The sequence below is a fragment of the Stegodyphus dumicola genome, chromosome 1, assembly GCF_044657685.1.
Source record: "Stegodyphus dumicola isolate Sdum_Otavi_A_Nest chromosome 1, ASM4465768v1".
In the NCBI taxonomy this organism is placed as follows: domain Eukaryota; kingdom Metazoa; phylum Arthropoda; class Arachnida; order Araneae; family Eresidae; genus Stegodyphus; species Stegodyphus dumicola.
The window spans coordinates 133,645,241-133,671,493 of record NC_140768.1 but is presented as its reverse complement, the minus strand read 5'-3'; the positions used below and the strand labels follow the sequence as shown (position 1 = coordinate 133,671,493).

The 26,253-nt window shown below is 31.7% G+C and overlaps 1 protein-coding gene across 3 annotated transcripts in view; it reads right to left on the bottom strand.

Annotated features, from left to right (window-relative positions):
• LOC118179349 (organic cation transporter 1-like) overlaps window positions 1–26,253 on the bottom strand; it is a 225,317-nt gene that overhangs the window by 48,658 nt on the left and 150,406 nt on the right. For all 3 annotated transcript variants that reach the window (XR_015042199.1, XM_085820863.1, XM_085820858.1), the window contains exons 3-5: window positions 16,730–16,884; window positions 10,862–11,030; window positions 1,104–1,233 (exon numbers count right to left, since the gene is read on the bottom strand). Coding sequence is in view for 2 of the 3 variants with exons in the window: in XM_085820863.1 (XP_085676989.1) it covers window positions 1,104–1,233; window positions 10,862–11,030; window positions 16,730–16,884 (454 nt within the window). In the remaining variant the exon portion in view is untranslated. The remainder of the gene's footprint in view (window positions 1–1,103; window positions 1,234–10,861; window positions 11,031–16,729; window positions 16,885–26,253) is intronic.

Genomic DNA, 26,253 nt, shown 5'->3' with positions numbered 1-26,253 from the left:
CTTGCGGAGACCGCACACATGATTTTCTCATTTCTGTGTGGTCCGCCCCAGGTATTTCATTTTTAGTTACCTATAGATTTAAATAATTTTTTAAAAATTTTTTATGGCTAAATGCTATCCTATGTTCGAATTCACAATAAATTTTGTGGACTAATTCCGATGATAGTGTCAGGCAAGTAAGATACATCACAACAACACAAGCACAAGTAGTTTATGAATATTTAAATGCTAAAAAATATATTAATAACATTCACATGATATTTCATTCTTCAATTCGTACTTAACCTATATGTATAAGTATGATATAAAAATTTTAAATTAAATGTTTGTCAATTTCTTGCAATCCAATAATTTAAGTTTTATTTCTTAGTATTAGCATAAAATTTTATTAAATATAACTATAGGTATGGAAGCTCGTATAAAAAGTTAGGTCTCGTAATTTTCACAATTTTTTTAAAAACTTAGAAATGCCAGTTTTCTATATATAAAACCCTTTTGTAATAGGCGTACATATCTACGACCAAAAGATATCTAAGGAGTTTACCTAAGAAATCTAAGACAAATATTTTTATTGATACAAGAGGTACTGATGACATCCGTACAAACTAGCTCAAAGACCTATGTTTTGCCGGCTCAGAGAACTCATGAAATTATACACTTTTCTTGGAAGAGGAGGTGAATGGAACCTCTACCATTCTCAGAAGAATAAATCTTAAGAAGGTATTAAAATATATCAGTATTTCTAATAATTTATGTGAAAAATAAATAGGAAATTTTATTTCATTATAATGTTACCCCCAAAAACAGATCTATTTCCCATTATTATAAATAAGCATAACAAAAGAAATAAAAATGATTATTTAATTAATTACTTTAACATTCAATTTAGCAGCTCATATGGTGCTAAAAAATTCCTTTGCATTTTTTTTTTTTTTTTTTTTTTTTTTTTTTTTTTGATATGTGTAACATTTTTGGCAGGGCAAGGAACCTTAAAGTTCCGCATAACACAGTTTGAATGTCATTAGTCCAAGTTAAAACTGAACTACTTAAAAATTTAAATGTTTTAATACAAAAATTAAAAGAATAATCGATTTGTTTATTACCTGCACTTTCATCCTCAGCTCCACAGGATCTTGAGGTTTCCCATTTGTTTCTGCTATTCTCGTTAAGATAATCGACGCCTCCCCATATCTCTCTTGGGAGAGAAGCCATCGAGGAGATTCGGGTAAGAATCTGAGAAGGATAAAATGTTGTATATTTAAATGAATATATAAAACAACCTTGCATAAGTTTTTGACATACAGAATTCACGTTTTTGAATGCATACCAAGTAGTCAAATATTATCGTTCCACAAACATGAGTTTTACACGAAATTAAAAGATTTTTTTTATTCACATATTAGAAACTAAAAATGAACATAAGATGCGAGTACACAGTCGAGCCACTTATTAATATTCAGAATGACCACCATGGAAAGCAGCTAGAGAGGCTGGAAGAGACTCAATAAAACAAAAGAATGTATTCACAGGTATATGAACCATATATACACAGTGCAGTTGATAGCTGCTGAAAGGTGAGTGACGAAGGATCTCTCAAATAAACAACCCAATCAAGATGATCCCGTAGGATTTTTCAGGAAGATTGAATTCTGGGGAGCATGGGAAAATACATTAAAGTCTTGTGGAAGATGCCATCGTTATCATGAGGTGATCGATGAATACTTAATGCGATACACGAGGTCATCGATGATGATGAATGGACTCTAAAAAATGCTACAAAAACATTTCCCGGTCCATTATTTTGCCTCTACTCTACCAATCTCTTATTCTTTCACAAATGGCTGAGACATATTCATTCTCCATGTTTCTCGCCGTATGCGGCAATATTCCTTCGTCCAATAAAGCAAGAAAAGTAATTCATCTCTGTATTATGATTCATTCATCGTCTTTTGATTAATCATGATTTATTGACAATCATTAAAGTTCCTCTGTTGGAATTGCCACATAAATTTCAACCTCTTCCATCCATGAACAATCGTTAGCAGAGGTACTATCATCATTCGTCTACTGCGAAAGCTCATACGCAGCAAAGTTTGTTGAACTGTCGTTTAGACGCAATTGTGCTAGCCCTCCAGTTCATTTGAGCAGTAAATTGCTCTATCTGTAGTTCATCGATCGGTCCAAACGCACCGCCGCAGCGTTAGTTCACTTCTTTCATTTATAGCTGCTTGTAGTGTTCCGCGGTTTCCATGCCGCTTGTTTTGTGTAGCGCTGCTTTGCCATTCATGATGCAGTTTTGGCACAACAGTTAGCGAACATTCACAGACTACGCAGTTTTTGAAATGCGGTCGTCCTAGTCTGGAAAGTCAATAACCATTCTATCCTCTATGCCGGATTCAACACTACGTTCATTCATGACAACGACTGAAATGTTTCCTGTATGCCAGCACTTTATATACCCACTCAAAAGATACTTTATATATCCACCAAATCTACTGGTGACACATGCCTTATGCCATAATACTTATTTACCGCTGACGTCAAACATAAAAGATGGCATTAATATAACATTAATATAACTCAGCCTTTGTAGCTGGGAGCCGCGGTCTGCTTTTCCTGATGAGCTGCCCAACAAGTTTTCTATGCTAGAAATTATGAGAACAGATTTACAGCTATTAAATTTCACTCAATTCCCCATTTATTCGAATTCAAACTGTATGGCACAAAGTTAAAGAAAAGTAAGTTTACAGATACAGTGGCAACAACTAGGTATTTGGTTGCCTTACACATCCACCCCGGATTTTTTTATCTTCGAAACGAGATTTTCTCATATCACGAAGGCTAATTCTTTTCCTGTAGCACTAATCATTTAGGAAATAATTATATAATATAATATTTCAAAAACTATAAAATATAAGTAAGCATAGAGTCTTTCCCTGATTATAAAAATGTTACTTGAAATAACTGAAAACATTAAAAACGTCACATTTTTATCGTTATATAGTCTTATTATTAGGACCAAGAAATATTTATTAAAGAAATGGTGTCGATGAAAATTGGAAGTTTCGGTGTATGCGATGGTTTGAAAAATGAAATTCATGTATCACATGGAGATGAAACATAATCCTTTAATTATTGCAGGTATACTCAAGATTACACGGGATCTCTTCTTCACCTGTACGTCCCTCGTTACAGTCACTTCTCCCGACGAGATGTGTAGGTCGCTCCAACTTTCCAAAACTGGTGCGATTCTTGACGCCCTCTCGTTCACTCTCCTCCTTCACTGAAGACTCTTCTGTGCTTCTTTGCAAACATATATAAGAAACAATCTCATGACATCACTGCTGATGACGCAACAAATGTTAAAGCTGTGTTTTATGGTACTAGGAAACTAAATCCACCATTAACGGTGGGTTAGAAGTTAGTATGGATGCAATCCTTCAAATGTTAAGAGCATTAAGAATTGGTATGAAAAGTTTTAAAGAAACAATTAGCATTGATGATCTTAGCAACAATTAGCAAGATATGGCAGGCTTACTATGAGGGATGGTTCACAGCATTCGGGAATATCAAGAACTGAGTCTTTGCTACAGCAGTTCCTGATATTGACACTTCGAAGTCCAGAAAAAGAAACAATTAGCATTGATGATCTTAGCAACAATTAGCAAGATATGGCAGGCTTACTATGAGGGATGGTTCACAGCATTCGGGAATATCAAGAACTGAGTCTTTGCTACAGCAGTTCCTGATATTGACACTTCGAAGTCCAGAAAAAACAGTTGGTGTGTCAAGCGGTACAGAGCAAATGTTGAAGAACACATGGCGAGAACTGGAACATCTGTTAGACATTCCATAAGCTACAAAGGGGACACCCGCTGGAATTAATTAAAGTAGTGCTGCTCTTAGAAAGAAAACCTTATTGCGCCATTTGCCGTTTTCAGATAACCATATTTCTCCAATAATAACAGTTTCGAGCAATAAATTTTCATAACCAAGGAAATATTTAAGATTCATATTCTATAATCATCACATATATTAGGACTTTCCAAGACGTCCTTTTTGCTCTAAATATCATATATAAAGGACGATTATATGTTATGATGATCAAGCGCATCTTCATTTGTATTGATCAGACTACAATTTTCTGCAAGTAAAAACCGATTTCAAAGGAACACATATCTCCCCAAAAAAAGCATTCAGCAAGTGGTAACTGGTAAACATAACTAGCTAGCAGTCGAATCCATATTTCGAATCCCAGTGAGAGAGAGCACAGTTTATTTTTTGCGTTTTCTGCTCTGATAAAAAAAAAATCGCACTTTCTTTAAGAACAGCTCTATTTCAATCGATTTCCGTTCCCGTTTTTGGCGTTCATTCGGAAACCCTTGTATTTCCTTTCTTCTGCGTTCATAAATCACTCTAAACCTGATTCCAAAAGGAATACCCTTTCTTTTTATGTTATTCTGAAAGATAGTTACCAATTCGAAATTCGAAACACCGTTTCTTTTGCTTTAAAGTATCGTATATCAAGTAAGTATAGGACTATATTGAATTATTCCATTAAAGTACAACATAAGAGAGCTATTTGCATTGCGATTTGAGCAAGGACAACTCTACCACAATGAAACGATAGATGATTCATTCATTATTTCCCAGCATTGTGTCCATTCAGCCAAGAAGAATAGACTATTTGCCAAATCCAGCATTTCTGGGTATGACAGAAATTACCCCCCCCCCATTAAATACAAATGATGTTAAAAACCAAGCGCGTGGAAAGGAATTAAAAGCAATGTCTTCACAGTTGTTTATCAAGAAGCAAAATTTACCAAGAAACCGCTGAAAATACTGAACTATTTCAGCTTTGTTATATATTTATAAATTTTTCGCGTTACGTAATCAACTTCGAAGAAAAAAAGTCACAAAATCTATCGTTAGAATTATAGCACAAGGAAAAAGTAAACAAGAAGATTGCAAGTATTTTGTCCCATCAGTTTTTATTTTTTGGCTCGGTTATTTGCTCATTTCTGGCAGACGAAAGCGTGTGAAACAACTGATATGACGTAATAAATAACGTGCATTGAATTTTTGTGAAGAAGATTGCTGCAGAAATGGGGAACAACTTCAAATTATAAATGTTATCACGCATTTAAAAAGGAAACCAGCATTTTTACCATCTGTTATGCCTACACTTTGTAAGTATCAAGGAAATCATTTCAGCAAAAATATGAACTGATTTGGAAAATCACAGCTTTGCGCAGTGCAACACTTTAACTAATAATGGTTTGCCTTTTTCCTAATAAAACTGTCATAAATCATAATTCTTACATATATTTAATACTTGAAGTATTTTTGTATTCTAAGAACTATAAAACTTTTCTGATTTCCAGAAATTGGATATAAAATATCTAAATGAAGTAAATAAATATATTAACAATTTGAATTTTTTCTGAGAAATATAATTTCCAAAACAAGTATGATAATAGAATTTGCTATTTTAGTCGAAACTGCTTTTTAAAATCCTTTGCTTCAACAATAATTTGCTGAAACTAAAGCAAAAAGACAAGGGAAAGATATTAGTTACTCAAAATATTTTTAAAGCAGTTTATATCTCGTATTATATATCTCGTAGACGCTATAACAAGTGATTACAACAGTTTTGTGTCAGTATCTGAAAGAAAGTTAATTGCATAAATAACAATTACCTGTTATTAATGGAAACTAATTATTCTACTCCAAAGATAAATTTGGATTCATACAGGATTTACGTATCATGAGATACATCAAGTATTGTAGAAATGTGCTTTATTGATTACACTGCTTTTAAGAATGACAATTTTCGCCAAGCGAAAGAAATCCACAGATTCCCATTTATGTAGAAAAGGTCAAAATACCATCTAGCATTTGCTTTACTGAATGATTGCCAAAAGTTATGAGCTTGATCTTGAAAGTACACGTGGTTTCAGGCAGGTTCTAAGAATATTTTGAGTACCTCAGAAGATTTGCATGCCATAAAATGCGTGAGTTTACAGCAGCTCTCTCTACATATAATATTATCTTCGCTGTTGCTAAGTTAATTTCTCTAGAACGGCAACAAATATAGATAAAAATAAAATGTGTGCTGCTTGATTCTAAACGTTTTGCTTTATTGTTGTGAATTAAAATATGTCAAATCCATTCTAGAATTATTGTTTAATTTATTGAATTATTCCATAAATTTATTATGCGTGCGTCAATGACAAGTCCAAGCAATGAAACATAACGTCATATTTAAAGCCTTCCGTATGAGGGTACGATAATGAAACAGGCGACGATTAAAAAAAAGTTGTAATAGTTAGTAATAAGTTTGCTCTGATGATTTAGACGAAAATGAGACGTTAAAAAAAAAAAAAAAAAAAAAAAAAAAAAAAAATTCTTCTCTTTCATATAGCTCCTACTCCTGTACCTCTCAGCCCACCAATAATACAGGCGATAAGAGAAGAGAACACTTACATTCATCCCCTATTCAGGTATGGTGGCCAAGAGATTTTATAGCTGCTAGAAGTTTTCATACATTTTCCCATTCACAACATGAACAGAAGTAATTTGCCTAAGGTGTAATAGCCCAAAGATGTTTTATCAACAAGAATGTTGCAAAGTTTCAGATTTTTTCTGAAACAGGAAACATGAAAAATCTAACTAAGATTCAAACCACGGATCTTTCAAAGTTAGCCAGAGGTGCTACCAAATACATCATGAGAACACGCATGGGTATGGGCGATAATTCCTTACATTCTTCCCCGAGATTGAAGAAAGGGGAACGACAACCAATCAACCAAATCCATGTGATGAGGATAAGCGTTCACAATATTTTAATCGCACTCCACTGCAATACTTACTAGCATTTTTTAAGAACTAAAAAAGGTAAGAAAACAACGATGCTCTTATCAGGATTCGAATCATGGATCTTTTGCTTGCTTTCCAGACATCCTCGTAGCTTCCTCACGACAACATGCCCGGGGAAAAACAATTATCTGTCATAATCTGTAGCTCTCACTTTCGATGTATCTACTTGCTATATATTCAGGCGACCATTATATCCATATATCGAAAGCAAATTAGGTAGTTCAAAGTTATATATATCGATTATAACTTTGAACTATCTAATTTGCTTTCGATATATGAAGGTACATTTTCATTTCTTATACTCACATCATTTCTGATTTAAATAAACTTTATATTTGTGACAGCATTCATGTATTTGCCAGTTATGTTAGTATCATTTCAAGTTCATTTATTATTTAATATATGACGAATTTTAGACGTTGATGATGGGAAATAATTGATTTGTCTTCTCCAGTTCTTCCAGTGACCTGGGCCCCTGTAATCGAATACGAGATGGAGCTTATGCTAATGACCATCGAAATATTTGCCTAAATTAAATAATGTAATTCAAACTTATGATGAATCTTTTTTCTGGAACGTGAACCTGAAAATATTAAAAATTTGTTCAGTATAAATTAATGGAAACTTCTCTTGAAGTCATTTCGGCTTATGAAAGTATTCATAAGAATATTGTATTTTAGATAATTGAAAAGATTTTCATTGTATTTATCTTTTAATTTCATTAGCTTAAACTATTAAATAGTGTAGTCAACCCCCATCCAAAAACATTACATTACGCCCAAAGGGGCGTTTTTTAACGTTTTGAGTGTTACCTTTACTTATTAAATATCATGTTTCATATTCAGTTAAACCATAAAATTCAAATCAACAGCAACATCGCAAAATAATTTTTAAATGAGCATATCTTTAGAATTTCCGACAGTCTAGCGCACTGGAGATAAAAATGCTGGAAATAAAAAGCGCACTGGAGATAAAATTTTCGTACAGTGTTGCCATTGCTCGCTTTGAAATCGTTGAGTTTGTTAATCAAAAATTAGTTTAAAGTATAAGGTATTTCTCCCACTTCCCTAGTGTGCCTTCGTGGTGTAACGGTAGCACGCTGTGCCGGTATTCCAGAGGTCCGTGGTTCGATTCCCGGCGAAGGCGGTTGCATATTTTTCATCTTTTCTGCTTCCAATTAACCTAATGAGTCTACAAAATATGAACCAGTTAATAAAACTAATTCCAGATGCCCATATTCGGGGGGAGATGTACGTTATTCAAAATTCGATGGCTCTAGATACCGTTGTTTTATCACAATACGAGAAATATACATACATTTATGCAGATTCTTCATTATTTAATTTCTTTAAATGTAATAGAGGGCTGTAACATTTGGTGGTAACAGTTTGAAAAGTGAATCAATGTAGAAAGTGAATCCACGCAAAATGCCAACACGAAATTAATAGCCCTTCTGGGCTAACACGCCCTTTGGAAAAAAAAAAAAAAAAAAAAAATTACTTTCTGCTGGTTCTATGTTAAGACATGGAACTGGAGAAATGATAACGAATTTCAAGTAAATCAACACTTCCGGTTGATCGTTTATAAACAAAATCTAATTTTTATAAATTCAATGGCTCATTGTTAATTATAAACACTATTCATTGTTACCTCTTATACGAAGTAAAGGAAGTAACGTAATCGAAAAAACAATGGAAATACCCATTTTTATCGTTGCCGCACCAATTTGGACTTTTGCGGAACATACAGCTCTCAAGCAAAAGAATCGCCCAAATGGGTGCGGAAAGGTTAAAGGACTTTACTTTCGAAAATGGTTTGTAAAATTGATCTAGAAGGGATTGAAAAGCGTCACGTTTTGTTACGCGTGAATTTATCTCGCAAAATTCAAAAGCGATTAGCCGTAGAACGTTAAAATTTTGTATATGGGACCTCTATAACATCTAGTTGTTCACCTGCTTTTTTGGAGGATATATTTTTATCTTCAAGCGTACATACATATATATTTGGTTTTGCGGATTGAAATGAAAAAAGGAGGTGCATAGCTAGAAGTTATACCAGCTTCATATACAAAATTTCAATATATATATAGATATAAATACATACCTTACACAGCTTTATTTTCGCAGTCATTGGTGGCAGTCATATACTTCCGAACATATAATAACGAAAATATTATATCAATTAAAAAATAATTAATTTTTGACAAATAATGTAATCTAACTTTTAATGCGGTTTCTCGCTTCTATACTCTTATTTAAGAACATTGTGTACTCGTTATGAAAAAATAAAATTATAAGAAGTTTGACTTCCGTACGTAAAAAGTTGAATAGGATATTTAATTTTAAAATTTGCAATTTTTTATGTCAGTTTCAATTTCCTTTGCCAGGCTCATATACCAAACGTTCTGCTGCTAATCGTTTTTGAGTTATGCGAGATATATATGTACGAACGTACGGATATCACGAAAAATTCCCTTTTGAATCCAAATACATTCAGGAAAGGTCAAAATAGATATTTCCTCTGAAATATGATACCCGAAAATGAAAACTCACTATCAAACTTTTAGACAGAAAACATTACCTTTCTTACCTATGCCTATACCTAATCAACGTCACAGATGTAAAAAACAGTTGCTTAAATTAGCCATGTTTTGTCGCAAGAAAAAGGATGATCCCTTATCTTTAGCGGTTGCAATCATCTGCACACCATCTGTCATAAGCATGAAAATAACTTTTCAATGAATCTGATACGTAATAACTTCACGTAATAAAAACGCTTGGAAGGAATCATAGAAGATACACCTGTAATCAGCAGGTAGATGCGGCAATAAACTTGAAATCAGTAAAAAATATATTCTGCACAATTTTACTTTTGAATGACTACCTTAGAGCGGGTAAATAATTAATTCATGTTAACTTGATTTTATAATTAACTAATTTAAAATTCAGTAATCGCAGAAGGGAAGTAAATTCGAGAAAGGGAGAAAAGTAGTTAGTTTGGTTCTATTTGATGCGTTAATTTTCTTCGTGATTAATATTCCTAATTGATTTTATTAAGTGCCAAATAGTTTTTATTACATAAAAATTGCAGCGGATGAGCATACTAGGTTTACCCACTATAACTTTAATGTATGTTCTTTCTTAAATTGCATACTTCTAATTAGAAAATAGCAAATCAAAAACACTTTATTCATTAAAAATGAATTTATTTGCAAACGATAAAAGGAAATGAAGTATGGAGTCCAACGTACTATCAAATGTCAATGAAGTAGTAACAATCTCTAAAAAAAATTCGCAAGCGATTTCTTAGATATTAGAATGAATCATTGGTAATACCTGTTGACAAGAATAATAACATTATCACAAATAATTTTACTCTGTTTCTTTATAATTTTATTTCTTGCAAAAATCCTTTTCTTTTTTCTACCGTCCTAATTTTTAATTAAATATTCATTGATATTTTTATTAAATTAGCTAATTATAATTAAAAATACACCAGATAGCTACAGTTTTTAGCATTTAATATGGTTTGCCTATGATAAAGATTTTAGAATAGTGATTCTCAAAATGGATAACACTATTCACTGAACTGTTCTAAGGCAAGGAATTATAAGTTCAATAATCAGTACAATAAAATAGCTTTCAGAAAAGCGGTTAATTATTTATGCGATTAATGAAACGATGATTTCAATTCCATCACTAATATTATTAGGTGATACTACTTGCTATTAATTAAACAAAATCTTTCATAACAAAATTTTTTTAACAATTTGCTTTGAGAAATAACTTTGCTTCGTGAACATTGAAAAACTATGGAACCAATGAAATAGTTAAAACATGCAAGGGAATCTCTGATTTTGATTTTAAGTGAGTGATTATTAAGCGTTAATTATTTAAGCGAACTAAAAAAAAAAAGTTCACAGTCAACTTTCCATTATCATAGTTACTAATATATCTGCAAAGTGAAAAAAAAAGGAACTTACTTCCAGTAGCAAAAGAACAACACGGTGACGGACGAAGTTGCTAAACCCAAAGTGACCCAGTGTCTAGTAACATAAGCGATGAGAGGTAAGACGCAGAGTCCTATCGTCCAAGAAGAGTTGGCGATGCCGTTTAGCCGAGTTCGATAGGATGGACCCACAATTTCTAGCACTGAAATGCAGAAATCTCTCGATAACTACCGTTCAACTTTAAAAATAAATAATTATTCCTTTAAAATTAGACAAAAATCAGTCTTAGATTGTAGAGACATTAGGTATTTTTTGGAAGCAGAAAAAATGAAAAATTAACGACGTCTTCGCCGGGAATCAAACTACGGACCTCTGAAATACGCGCTCAGCGTGCAGACCACTACACCACGAATGCATGCTAAGAAGGCGGGAAAAATTGGATTTTTCAATAATTTCGTTACTACATTTTGAACTTGAAAATACGATTCCTTGCCTGTGAAGCTTTTCTTTTCCTATATGCTGAGCTTAAAATCACCGGAGCCACCGTTCTTCATTGCTTCTAGCATAACTTGTTGAAGTGAGAGAAAGGTGTTATCCAGTACTTCGAAAGATATAAGGGTGGGTGTCTGAATCAAATGTATGCATGCATCCTCAGTTTTCGATGCAGCGCATCTTGAATAGTTGATCGTGGCCTAGATAATTCAGAAGCTTGCGTGCCTGATCGACTGACAAGAGCTCTGAACGGAGGCTTGTCGAACATCTTCCACATGTGAATTAGAATGTGAACGCCGATCACTTCCGGATCTTTTCCGTATACTTCCCGTTTCGTGAAACGTTTTGTGCCATTTTTTTATGCCCTTAGCCTGGGGTGGATTCCTTTTATAAATTGTTTGAAACATTCTTTGCCACTTTTACTACGGATTTGTGTGGAGAACAATTTGTGCCTTCTTTTGCAGTAACGCCATTTTTTCGTTTGTCGGCTTAGCAAAAGAGCAGGTGCGTCAGACGCGAGAAAAAAATATTGTGTGCAAGCTCTATGAATTCAGCTTCCACACGTGGCCAATATCGCCCTCGTGGCACTAAAACTTTGTTTTTAATCGACTGTTCAAAATAAGTACATTTAATTTGGACACCCTGTATTATGAAAGGCTATGTTTACTGTTTCTACGGTACCTCTTCGACTAAGAGGACTATGTCTAAGTTTATTGCCATAACCTTTGCATTTAGGCCCACAGTTTTGTTTTTCCAAAGAATCAATACTCGCATAAACTTCACTTTAACAATTATTTTCAGAAGCACTTGATACGGCCATTCTGTTGCATATAAAATGTTTTGCAATTAACGTAATTGCACATTTGTGCAACTTTTCGTTTTTTCCTTTAACGCGTCGAGAACTGGAGAATCAAAACTCGATTTTTGCTTGTAAACTCACTTTTTTTTTTTTTTTTTTTTTAATTTTATTTTTACAGTGGGTTGATATGCAACTGAAATAAAACAACTGATTTTGATCAACGAAATTAATTTAAATTAGAAAAATAATTATAATTCGTAATAGTTAGGCTAACCTGAAAATTGAAATATGTGTTAAACCAATATCAGATGTCATGAAACATTGATTTTGATTAAAAGCATCAAACCTTGAGAATCTTTAAAAAATATCAAATTTTAAAACTCGAATCTTAGTGCATTTTTCGTTATTTGAAGTTTCTGAATCTTAAGCTGAAGAAGTTTAACGTTTGACGTTAAAACTTTGAAAATATCAGTTTTATAGACACCCAGTAAAAGCATATGTTATAAAAATACCATGAATGTTACAATATCAGTTGACTTGGAATCATCAAGTTACCTCGCGTTGCCTCTCAATGTCACATTCTTAATTTTTTGGAGAGGATTTAGCATGTCATGTTTTTTTTTTTTTTTTTTTTTTTTTTTTTTTTTGTGTCTGTGTGTGTGTGTGTGTGTGTTAACTGATGATAAATCATCTCAATACATTCCTCCCACTCCACAGCTCTTTTGTGTCATAAGACGAGCTTCCCTCGTCAGGCGGGCGGGACTGTGTCCTAAATAAATAAATAAATAAATAAATAAATATTCCTTCCACTCCACACTTGAAAAATGCATACGATTTATTCGCCTTCTGCATTCTCTTGTGTTGTCGTTAGTTCTTTACAATGCTCTTCTTTATAAATGTTTTACTTCGGCTGATTTCGTCACGCGCCCGGTGTATCTTTATACTCCGCGGTCATACGTGTAATCGTTCCAGCGCCATTTATGGTTTTTCAATGCGCTGATTAATTTGCGCATGAAAAAAGGGGTTGTTGCCATTAGAAAATTTCCAAATATGTTTTCCTGTAGCAGTGATCGTGAGAACTTTGTTCTTTTAAATTATCACAATCTTAAGCGCGTATCTTCAAATAACAATATCTGAAATTTTATTTCAACTGATGCCGCCCAGACGGTGTAGTGGTTAGGGGAGCCATGTGCGATACCAAAGGCCCTGGGATCGATTACCGGAGAAGACATGGTTGTATTTGCCCGTCCCCTCATAGGAGGCAAATGTGGCCCACCTATTAGGTGCCTCCATAGTGAAGTGACCACCGTTCCTGGCCAACGTCTGTGGACGGTTCCGATTGGGGAAAATAATATTGCGATTGATTGAGCGGATAGGCCTCCTAGGTTTTTCCATATAACGGGAAAGTTTTTTATGACCACCTTGTATATCTGCATTTTGCTTAAGTTGGTTTGATGCTAAATACTGTACTGTTTATAACTGATTTGTTGCTGTTGTTGTTAAAAATTAGTAATGTTTTCCTGTGATCTTTCAGTAAGGTATAAACGAACCGATACCTCGCAACAATATCAATCTTAATAACTTGTTTATCAGCAAAATTTAATTGAAAAGTATAGAGTACCTCTTTTTTTAATATATATATGTATATGATTAACGATGCATTCTTATAATTTGGAAAATAAAGGAAAGACTTTATGCCGTATGTATAGACAACAGTTTCATTTTCAAGCTCGGGTATGATATGATCTAAGCGAAATCGAAACAATAAATTTTCAGAAGTTTATAATTCTAAATTGATTTTATTCGGGTGGAACCTGCGAGAATCGAGGTTAAATGCTGCTTGTTCTAAACTTTTACTGTTCTAAAAAGTGATCATTATAACCAATTATTTGCAACCAACAAAGGATTTGTTTCGCATGAACAGCTTCTTTTCTCGCTTAGTAGTAAAAAGCATGCGAAATGTAAAAGCTTAATGATATCTGATAAAAGAAGGTCACGGTTACAATCACTTTAGAAAAAACGTTTCTGCCTTAACGGAGTATTGCATTCAATATTTGTAAACACAGCTTCCGTTACTTGTCTGATTATTGTTCGCATCGTGTTTTTAAAGAAACATTACAGTATCACAGTATGACACAAACATTACAGGATGAAAATTGAAAAGCCTTCAGCTGGCAAGTGGTGTTACCTAAGGTTGCCTTTATCCTCTCACCACAGGTAAAAGCGGAGGAGAAAAATTGTGTGTGTGGGGGGGAAGAGTATAGTTATTTACTTTGTTATTTATTGAGGGAAATTGCTTCCGGAAATTAGGATTAACTTCAGCTCGATACAGTTGATCATTGTATTCTTCCATGAATTTTATATTTCATTACTGCTAATGCAATAAACTGTAAGTCAAAGAATACACATTTTTATATCATGACGTCATTCAAAATAAAACAACGACATCTAGCCTTCTGATGTCCGTATGTGACAGGGAAGTGAGCAAACGTTAATGTCTAAAGCAAACTTTGCTTCATTTCCTAGAAACAGGCAATTTTTTTTTAAATCATACATACCTGTTTTACAACAAAAACAACTTTCCCATATCAATTTAAATATAGGAAGAAAAAAATTGTTTTTTTTTTTATGTGGAATCTTTCAAATTTTATATTGCCCTCAAAGGGGCATTTTTTTTTTTTTCATTTACATATACATACATATTTCGAGAAAATTTGGGCTACAAATATTTAAAAACAACATAAGATTTTAATAACATAAGAATATAATTTTAATAACATAAGAACATTAGAGCTACAAATATTTCCGGTAGACAGTTTCGTGCGCTGGAGATAAAAATATATTACTCCGCACGCTGTGTTGCCACTGTTAACTTTGAAATCCCTGATTTTCTTAATCAAAAATCCGTAAGTTTAAAAAATATAAAATAGATAATAAAAATTTTCGAAATTCAAGGCTCGGGTTCTCGGGTGCCCATAAACTGGTGGAGGACTATGCTATTCAAAATTTGATGGCTCTACTTTTCATTGTTTTTTAAATAATGCGGGAAACATGTATACATTCATGCAGATTCTTCATTGTTTAATTTATTTAAGTGCATAATTTGAAAAATAATACAGCCGTTTATACTGATTCGACGCAAAATGCTATTTCGAGACTAATAGCCCTTCTGGGCTAACACCCCTTTGGTCTAAAAAGTTTTTAAAAAAATTTTCTGCCCCTTCCCTCTCTCTAAATTGAATATACTTTTTCTAAACTAAATGTATGCCCAGAATTATATCTCAAAATTTAGAGTTAGGAGAAGGCGAATACACTAAATCTTGATAGTTTATCAACTGTTCTTTAAGTTGTCGACGGTGTGTTTCAAATTTCAGTGAGTTGTACTGTATATTGCTGGAAACTCATTTTCCCTTTTAAAGCTTGAGCACGATTTGCTGTTTTAATTTTCAGATAAAAGTATTAGTTTATTAAGCTTTATACTATACATCAAATAAGCTTACAGTAGAATCTATGTTTATAAAATAACGTTTATTAGCTTTTTTAGGAATAAGAAAATGCTTTACATTTTTACTATTTACCACTAAAGGCAAGTAAGACTGTTATCTTCGTTTGAAAATGTTCCATCTATGCAGTTCTCCCTAACCGCCTAACAGATGGTATAGTGGTAGGGGATCCTGCCTGCGATACCGATGGGGCTCGGGTTCGAATCCCGGAGAAGGCATGAATGTAAAATTATCTATCCCCTCGGTAGAAGGTAACGGTAGCCGCCTATTAGGTGCCTCCACAATAAATGGCCACCACTTCTGGCCACTTAGGAGTGGCCAATGCTGCAAGTGCCCGCCATTGGTGGGGGGGGGGAATTCTCCCTAGCCATGATAAAGTTTTGTTGCCATTGCTCAATAAAAAATACCTAACATTCTTCTCAAAAACCTTCTCAAGCAACTATCACTGTCATTTACTTTTAAAATGTTCAATTTTAGAATAAATTATCAAGATCTTTGACGAGTAGATTCATGCGAAATTTCAGTCATTCTTTATTCTAAAATCCAAAATATTTTAATAGCCACATAAATGGATTTACCCTGCAAATGTTTCTAAGAAATATTGTATATATAGGATATTTTCACACAGGAAATTCATTTTAAGTAAGTACAGTAGGAGCTGCAGTATTGAAAATTCAGATGCTTGTTCGTCCTAAGTTCATTAACTATTAGCCAGACTTAAACTAAACTGACATCACATGTTCAGCATCAGGATAATCATTGATATCGAAGAGAAAAACAATGTTAATTCAAATATGTTTGTTTCTATAATAATTAGAATTATAATTTAATTTTTATGTTTAACGATTAAAGCGCGTTCTTGTCTTAATAAAATGTATCTTATTATCTAACAAAAAGGACTGTTTTAAAACGAAAATATCGCTAACCGAAACATCTTTTTAATCAACGTTCTTAATGCATTTTTGGTGGATTTTAACCCGCAGCCAAAAAAAAAAAGTTGCCGACGCCAGGCTTAGAGTTTCTGGATTTCCGTCTGCGAGCTCTTTAGAGAATGAACAAACGTGAGGGGGAAAAAAAAAAAATGAAATTAAAAAATGCGTTACTTACGTATGATGTATGGCAGTTGAAAGACGGATGGCATAAGGCTGCCATTAATAATTCGCAGAATAAGAAACGCCGTGAAATTCGACATCAAAACTGAAGCGACAGCTGTGACGACAGTAACGAAAATGACAATGAAGAACACCGGCTTTCGACCAATCCTGAAAAGAAAATGAAATGTGCAATAAAATTCATTTTCGAGTTGCATTACAGATGTAAAACTTACTGAGGTATACATGTGTTTTGTATGCTGTGAAAGGAGATTCTGAAATGTCAACTAACATGTAACATTAATGCAGTTGCAGATACTCATTCATTATCAGTTAAATCAATGAAAAATGAAAAATCAAATCTCGAAATTTCCCGCACTATAGTAAGGCATTTTGCTTGCACACTGCGGGGGAGGGGAAGACAGTTCTATATCTCCTGTTCTACTGGGCCGATTGACGAAATTCAATTTGTGTTTCCCATATCTAGAAAGGATATGTATTAAATTTATATATAGCATTTTCTAATACAGGTATTTTGACACAAAATCGGACTTTTTCTGAAATGACATGCCAGTTTTTTTTTCCATATTTCGATTTTACGACTCAAATTATGCTAAACTGCCAAGTTTTGTAAAATTCACAAGAGTAGTTTTTAAAAAATTAGCTCTCAAAATTTTAGCAACTAAATGTTAATTGAATTTGATAGATATTTATTAATATCTCTTTTTTGATTAAACATATTTGATTTTTCCTTTCATATTTTGAAATTTAAGTTCATTCCAAATAAAATTCGCCTATATTTTATGATTTAGTTTTTAATTTGTATTTTTAAATAATTTTCATAAATTTTTCGAAAAACATTTTGAATTATAATCTATAAAGTTTTTGCCATCACCTTAAAATAGATGTATTTCGTAGCATGCCTGCAAAACAAAGTTTTTTATTCAAAATTTCCTAAGAAATACGTGAATTTATTTTTTGGCGCGTTTTGAAAATTGGCGTGTTCATTATAAGCGATAATAACGAAAATGTGCTTTACGCACTTTGTTAAAATTGTTTGAAAGTATGAACGATGACTTTTTTCCGCTCGTGGACAATGAAGGAAAAGGAAAGAAAAATAAATTGCTATAAATTAAGAAGTTCGCCAAGTGAATTATTCTTGGCGCAAACTGAAAAAATTCGCAAAGATAAATTTTAAAATTTCTCCATAAATTTCTCCCCAAATATTTAAAAATTTAATATCTAGGCATAATTTGAACCGTAGAATCGAAATATGGAAAAAAATGGTATGTTATTTCAGAAAAAAAACCCGAGTTTGCCAAAATACCTATGTTAGAACAACGCTATATATAAATCTAATATATATCCTAAGTCGTGTTTTCGAGACATGGAAAACGCAATTTGAATTTCGTCAATCGGGAAAGTAGAACGGGAGATATAGAACTTTTTTTTTTTTTTTTTTTTTTTTTTTTTTTTTTTTTTTTCCCCGCGCAGTGTACGTTGTAACCTTTGAGCTTCCTATACAAGGTAGCTAACAGATTTTTACCAGGAAACTAGAAATATACAGTTATAAATATGTCGTGTTTTAACTATGAAAATTATTTATTGCAAGGTCATTGTTACCGTGCTCTTTTGCTCTTTGGTATACTGGTAAGCATATTTAACTAGCAATTGTAAAATTGTGTTTAAATTCCTAGCAAGGGAATAGCTTATTTTTCAAGATTTTCTGCTAAAAAAAAAAAAAAAACTCAATGACTCTAGGCTACCTATAGTATCCCCGCTTTCTCCAAAAAATTTCTTAAATCGCTGTGTCACTTCATTACCCAAATAAAGCGCTCTCACAAAACTTCTTATCGATTTTTTTAAAATTAGAGGTTAAGTTAAACAAATTTTAATTACATTAATAATTTTTCAGGTAGTAATTTACTATAGGAAAAAAGAAAGAAAAAAATTCGCTAGGTAAGTAAGGATGTTAATTATTTGACACGTGACTAATTATTTAGTACGTCATTCATTTACTCTTTTTAATAAGTATTTTAATTATTTAGTTCGTCATTATTTTAATTATTACCTTTAATTAAATTTTATTGAATTTAATATTATTTTCCCTGAATTTTAAAAATAACTCCACGAGCGGGATTTGAACCCGCCATCTCTGAGATGAAAGACCTGAAAGTTACCACACGGCTACCCGGTCGTCATATCAGACTTGTTATTTGAAACCCTCTTTGCTCCTTTGACTTATTTGCGCCATTGATGTTATAAGGCTGAAAGTCTGTGCATGCTCCAACCTGCTTTGAAAACGGCGTCACACATTTGTCTTTTCACGATGGTGAACGAATGCAATCTTCATGGGCAATCAGATTCTTGTTAATAATATGCTTTTTTGTAACCAATGAGCATGTTTATGTTTCTTGAAACGGACTAGGATTTCTTTTGGCTTCTAAAAAATTACTTTATTCATTGCTGTTTTAAATGGAAGATTTTCTTACATTTTAAAGTTCTCCTTTTATTTTATTGGGATATTTTTAATTGTTTTCTTTTTTCTTCTCATACTTACTAATAGTTAAGTTATTAATTTTTTTATGTTTCCCTTTTCCATACACAAATTTTATTTTTAACTTTTCGCAAATTGACGTTTATTTCTACAAATGTGAATTTACATTTTCTTTTTAATTTTTTATTTTGCAAAAGGTTTTTTTCTTTTTCCTTTTCGTATTTTTACTTTAATTTTTTTTATATTTAACTTTCTTTTTTTTGGTTTTAAAAAAGTAATATTTTATTTTTACGAACTTATGTTTTCCTTTTCACTTTTTAAATTCGCAATTTTTTTTTTTTTCAAATTTATTCTTTTTCGTATTTTTACTTTATTTTTTATTTACATTTAACTTTTTTACTTTAAAAAGGGTTTTTTTCTTAACTTATCTTTTTTGCAAAAGTAATATTTCTTTTTACAAATTTAATTTTTCCTTTTCGCTTTTTATTAAAAAAAAGTGCTACTACATTTCTACCTTTATTTATTTTGACAAAAGTAATATTTGTTTTCATAAATTTAATTTTTTTTCAGTTTTTTGTTTACACAAATGCAGTCCTATGTTTTTTCCCTAATGTACTTTAATTCCAACGTAAATTTTAGTTTTTTTTCTGTCCTTTAAAATTTTTTTCTTGTTACATTTTAATTTTACCCTTAACTTTTCCCCCTTGTTTTAAATATTATATGATGTTAAGTTTCAATTTCTCCAAAAGTAAACTTACCTACATTTCTCTCTCTTCGAAGTTTTAAGCTGGAATTTACATGCTGGAAATAACTTCACTAGATAATATTTTCTGTAACTTTAAACCAATATGCACAATGTTCATTCTATATAGTTTAACTGGAATACTACATTTCTTACTTTTTTACTACTAAGTTGGAGATAATCAGAACTTTCTATTCTAATGTATTGTTCAAACTATTAATGGCTGTATTACCAACTATACAAAACTTTGTTGATTCTTTTTTACACGTCTTTTATTCAAAGGATTCACTAAACTATGTCTGTCAAATGTAATTTTTACACTTTCCATTTACACATTTACCCTTATATTTAACTTATAAAACATATTCATGCTGTATTTCTGATTCCTTTTCTCTATAATAAATACAGACTTACACATGTTTCTCTATTGTAAGACTTACTGACTTTAAACAAATCTTATAAGAAGCAATAAATTTTCATTGTATGAAGCCCATTCAAACCAATACATGGAGCATTTCTACCCAGGTAAGTTTAGATACGTACGAATAGTACTTCTTTTCTTCTTATTTTACTCTACAGACATTTATACATATATATTCAGAACACTTCCTTTCATTCAGTAAGATTAATGTATACTACTAACACAAATTTTGCTAACTCTTTGAAATATTTTACAAAAATATCTTGTATTTTCTTGCACACATCCTACTTAAATCACCAAACATACACTGAACCTTGATTTTTCCTTCATGTGAAAACGTCCCTCGGATTCTTAATATAATTCCACCATTTACCGCAGAACTTTATAAACACTACTCTATTTGAACTTATCACAGCCTTACTCTCTTAACAAGGTACAGAAGATTAAATTATATTTTAACTACAGAGAAGAATATCCACATTGTAACGTATTATTTTTAATTTGAATTATAGTCACATTTTGTGAAGGAGAACTTAAAGTCATACACATGGAATTAATATTCAGCCATGGAAATGAAATTTTATCGCCTTTTTCTCAACTCGGAACATAAAAATTTGTTAACTTGGAATATTTTTAAGGTATTCATTGTAACTTAACTGAAAAATACCCATATTTCACATTGTCTATAATTTATTTAGCACTGAACTCTTACAGCCTTTTGAGGACGAAATTTAATTTATCATACCTGACAAATTACTCCTACATAGTTATGATACATTACACGAAATATTGCATAGAGTTCCAAAAAATAATCCAACATAGTAATTAACATAAAAGACCTAACACAAATATTTTTAAGATAGCAATTTCAAACTGACATTGCTTAATAATGAACTTTTTCAGCTTTTTTGACATTTAACTTCTCATAGATAGTAAATAAAATCACACACAAATAATTATACAAAATAGGTAATAATGACAGAAAGTGTATATGATGATCTACTATAGTAACCAACTTTAAAAATTTTAACGCATTTTAATATGTCATAAAAAAGACCACACTTTTTGAAAAGTATTATTTTAATTAAACACTGGAGCCACACAGTCCTGCACACATGTATAACATTTTTATTTATCATGAGCATGACGCATAATAAATAAATAAAATTTTCACAAAGTACGAAACACATTTATCTTTTAACTGACTGTACTCTTAAGAAAAATGCAATATGGAATGCTTAGAACACTCAGTGCCACAGTTCCTCATTTCCCCACGCATTGACCAAAATATACACTTTAAAATCAGTTAAACATATTGAAATGTTACTATTCAAACAGGAATACTTCACAAATTAGATAAAAGAGAGGTACACAATGAACTTGAGTGATATATACAGAAAAGCATGTAAGGTCCGAGAAAAAGATGTATTCGTGAAGAACTTTAACATTCAAGATAATTCCTGTATAACTAGAGATTTTATTCACACTTGTTAGTAATGTAATTTATTAGAACAGTCCAGACATATAGGATAAGTATGCCATTTCCACGGAAAACAATTTTCCCAAGCCAGACTTTAATAGTGATATATAAAATGGAATAAGAAAATGCCATATTTCCAACAAAATTAGTATCTGTGTATGCAAAAACGTGAACAAGAAACGAATATTTTTTCTGAAAATGTTCCGATGGGATACGTCCGAACTAGTTTCATGAACAGAGCATGAAAAATAATGATGAATTTTCAATTTTATTTTGTCTGTAGTACATTTACTTATGCATAAATCTTCCATTTGGTTGACTGTACATTTACAAGTTGATAAATCAGAGTGATTTTGTGTTTTAAATCTTCAAATTCAGAAATACTGCAACTCAAAAGCAAAAAGATTAGAACTACAAGAGAATATACTGTTAGCATGCGAACGTGATAAATGACTTCTCTCGCTGATTTCCATGAATTCATAGATCGGTAGCAAAGTTTTAATGCATTGTATATGAACTATTTTTTCAAATATATTACGATCTCTGTTTTCCATTTACACAGACGTTAAGGAAACATTTCATGTTAATTTACCTTTATTCATGAGATTTATCTACGTATATACTTAATTTTTCCATTTTGTTTACAATTATAATACCGAAAAAACATAAGAGAACATTTTTCTTGAAAATGTGCATATTTTTTTCCCAAATGTTATTTCTTTCATAGCTTTAAATTAACCTATTAAACACATAGTTATCTTGTATTGCCCTGACAGCCGTTGGTCTTGCCAATGTCTGAGGGAAGTCACGAAGCTAAAGAATTTAAGTAATATTTTACAGTACGGAGAACTTCTTACGGCGTTTTTGATGAAACTTGACAGAATTTAGTAGTTCATTGCTAACCTAGGAGCCTTTAACGATTTTTATTCGAAAAAAACACACTCAGAAATTATCATCAAGATTTTCCATACCGATATATTTTTTCTACTTTTCATTTCCAATGTATTTTGATTCACTGCCAGATAGTTAAATGTTTGTTATTTTTTTCGCATATGAATGCATTTCGTATCTCACATACGCTCATTACATATGATTTAATAAAATTACAAACGAGTTAGAAGTGAAGTGAATATTTCCTGAAATACTGTACATTTCATTTCGGAAAGTTTACATGAGTATCTTCATTTTTAATCCTTTAATGTTTCTTTTCCTGAATCCAAAGTAAATTTGGAGTAAAAAGTTTTCAGTTTGGACGAAAGTTATTTATGGATGGCTGTGATGTGTTCGTGTTTTCATAAACCGTTTTTTGTGAAGTACCTTATCGATAACCTATTGAACACTTTGAGTTTCAGTAGATTGCTGGCATGTTTCCTCTCTAAGTGGGCGTTTGATTTTCGCTCTTACGTAGAATTTACAATTCTACTTAACTTTTGTAAGAGCAAAGAACAGGTGCTGACTTAGAGTTTCAGGAGATTGCTGGCATATTTCTTTCGCTGGAACCGTTTTTTGTGGAAAACCGCCGTATAACTAGTTTTGCATAATTATCGTTCAGATTTTGCAGAGTAACAAACTTCGAATAGGAGGAATATTTGCACATTTAACTGAATTGCCTAGATCTGAAGAATTTCTTTTACTTCCAGATTTTTACCTTATGTCTGCATAACCTGCATTTATTCCATTCTTCTTTCTACTATCGATAGGTAAAATTATAGTTACGTGAGAGATTTGGAATACTGAAGTTCATATGAATGTTGACTAAATAGAGAACAAATCAGGCATTCTGTCATAATTGACTAATACTCTGAATAATAAAATTTTAAGAAAACATCAGTTTCATTCACGTGAATAAAATAAATACATACACATTCAGGAAATCTACCACAAGTGTCAACATAAACGATCTACAAATATATTTTTAAGTATTTATATAACTCATAAGTTGAAGATAAACCAAGAAAAAAGGTATCGAGAATTCATTGGCATAAATTAACAGCAAAGATAAAATAGTTTCCAATAGCAAAGAGAAAACAGTTTCAAAATGTCTAAAAGACTACCGAGAGCACACTCTCAAAACGCTTGCGAAAAAAGATGACATCACAAATACAAAAATTTTACGGAACATAACATTAGTTAAAATTTTTCGTTCAAAATTTTAGTTCTGATATAGGAAAATACACATTAAATAATTAAATGTGGGTATTCGTGTAAATGTTTGTAAAAAAACAAATATATAAATTTTTAGGAAAATTTTGCATGTTTTCTATTTTGGTAATGATACTGGTAAGTTAGGAAAATTTTCTGAACTGAACATATGTGTCTACGAAATTCTTTGGATAAAGCGGAAAGTAAATAATCATTTCGATACTTCACTAGAAATCAAGTGTTATAGTTGAACAACGATTTAAAAATTAACCAAGAGCACAACGAAGTACATATATAAATTATTTTGCTAATCGGTTATGAACTTTTAAGTAGGATATATCCAGAATCTTCAAAATTAGTAATGAAACATTTAATTTAACACTTGAGATTTTACTAAAGAAGTCTCTAAAGAAGTAAAATGCTGGTTAAAATTGTGCTAACAGAAGGAAAAAATGTGCTTTTTTTTTAATATTCGCATGATATGTAATAAAAATGAAAGCATGGCCCCGGTTCAGCAATGCAATACAAGGTTTTAAGTAAAAAAGTTTCTATACTGAGTTTTTTTGTCACGTACGAAAATTAGCAATATATTAGCAGTGGACAAGGAAAAAATTTTTCAAAGATAATAATACTGTGGTATGAAAATTAATCGAAAGGTATAACATTCTTCTTCGCAATAAGTTATGAATGCTTTCGTTTCAATAGAATGAGGTCAGAAAGTACAAATTTGGTAAAGAAACAAGCGCTGATGTTTCTGATGAATGTGAGATATTTTCTTAGATATGTTTCTAATGAAATTAGTATATAAACTTCTTTTAAGAAAGAAATAGACTTTATGAGAAAAATTTATGACAATGCAATTTTTGGTGAGTTAGAGAAAATATTCAAAGTCTGTATGATCTGTGTTAAAAGTCTCCATTATCTGCTACATTCGAATACATCAGTGCTAGAGAAAATTAATCTATTCCTGTAGTATACTAAGATAAAAAATTCCATTTCTTTTCTTAATTTCTCATTCAGTGTGGTAGTGTTGTTGAAGTTAAATCTTCCAAACGTGCAAAAAGTTACTAATCATACAATATAACTATTTAATAAAAATTTATTCTCAAATCTTTACAAGGACTTGTAAAAGATAAATAAGAAAATATTTGAAAATTCAATGATTTGCAGTGGTCGTAATATTCAAAGTGTTCAAAAGGTTATCGGTAAGGTACTTCACAAAAAACGGTTTATGAAAACACGAACACATCACAGCCATCGGCAAATAACTTTCGTCCAAACTGAAAATTTTTTACTCCAAATTTACTTTGGATTCAGGAAAAGAAACATTTGTGGTGTAGTGGCCGAAACCGCTATGCAAACCCTGGGTTGTGACATCAGGTGAAAACAAAACACAGCATAATAAAATTTATTGAATGCTAAAAAAAAATCGCTACATACAATTCTGAGAGAAAAATCTGAATCCTTTCCTTAAAATCCAATTCTATACATTTTACGTGCGAGAGCAATTCGTGGCTCTCGAGCTTGCGTTTTTAACATTGCCAACGATTTAATTATTTTAATGAAGACTATTTTAACAACTATTGAAAATGTATTTGTAAGTTTAAAAAAAATAATAATTTTCAGCTTATTCTCACGAGACATCCTTGTCCATATTAATCTTCAGTCTCTTCTTCTTTTATGTGACCTTATCACAACTCCTTCCCTCATAAAGAAATTTTTCTTGACTATGGAAGGAAAAATTCTAAATACATTTCACTGCTTTCAAAACACAAGTGGTAACCATTTAAGTGATAATAGAGAAGCCAGTTACATTACCCTGCACTTATTTTTAGATAACATAAAAGCACAAATACAACAAAAATAATTTAAACTACTCCTAATGTGTGCCTTATAAAAAGCATATTCCTCAAATTTTACACAATGCTAATACTTAAGATAAAACATTTAATTCTAACAATTTTTTTTTTTTTTTTGAAAATGAAACACACAATGCAAACAATTTTGAATCTACACAAAAATAATTCCAAAACTCTACAAAAATCATTTTCACCCATTTTTATTACTTTTTACCTTACTTTGTATCCACTAGTGATATTCAGTCACTAGACTAGGGCACGACTCAAGCCATCTGCATTACCGTGTAATTTGCCTGGCCTATGAACAATTTCAAAGTTGTACTGTTGGAGACACAATGCCCAGCGAGTCAAACGAGAATTTGATCCCATCATTTTGTTTAAAAAAGTCAACGGATTATG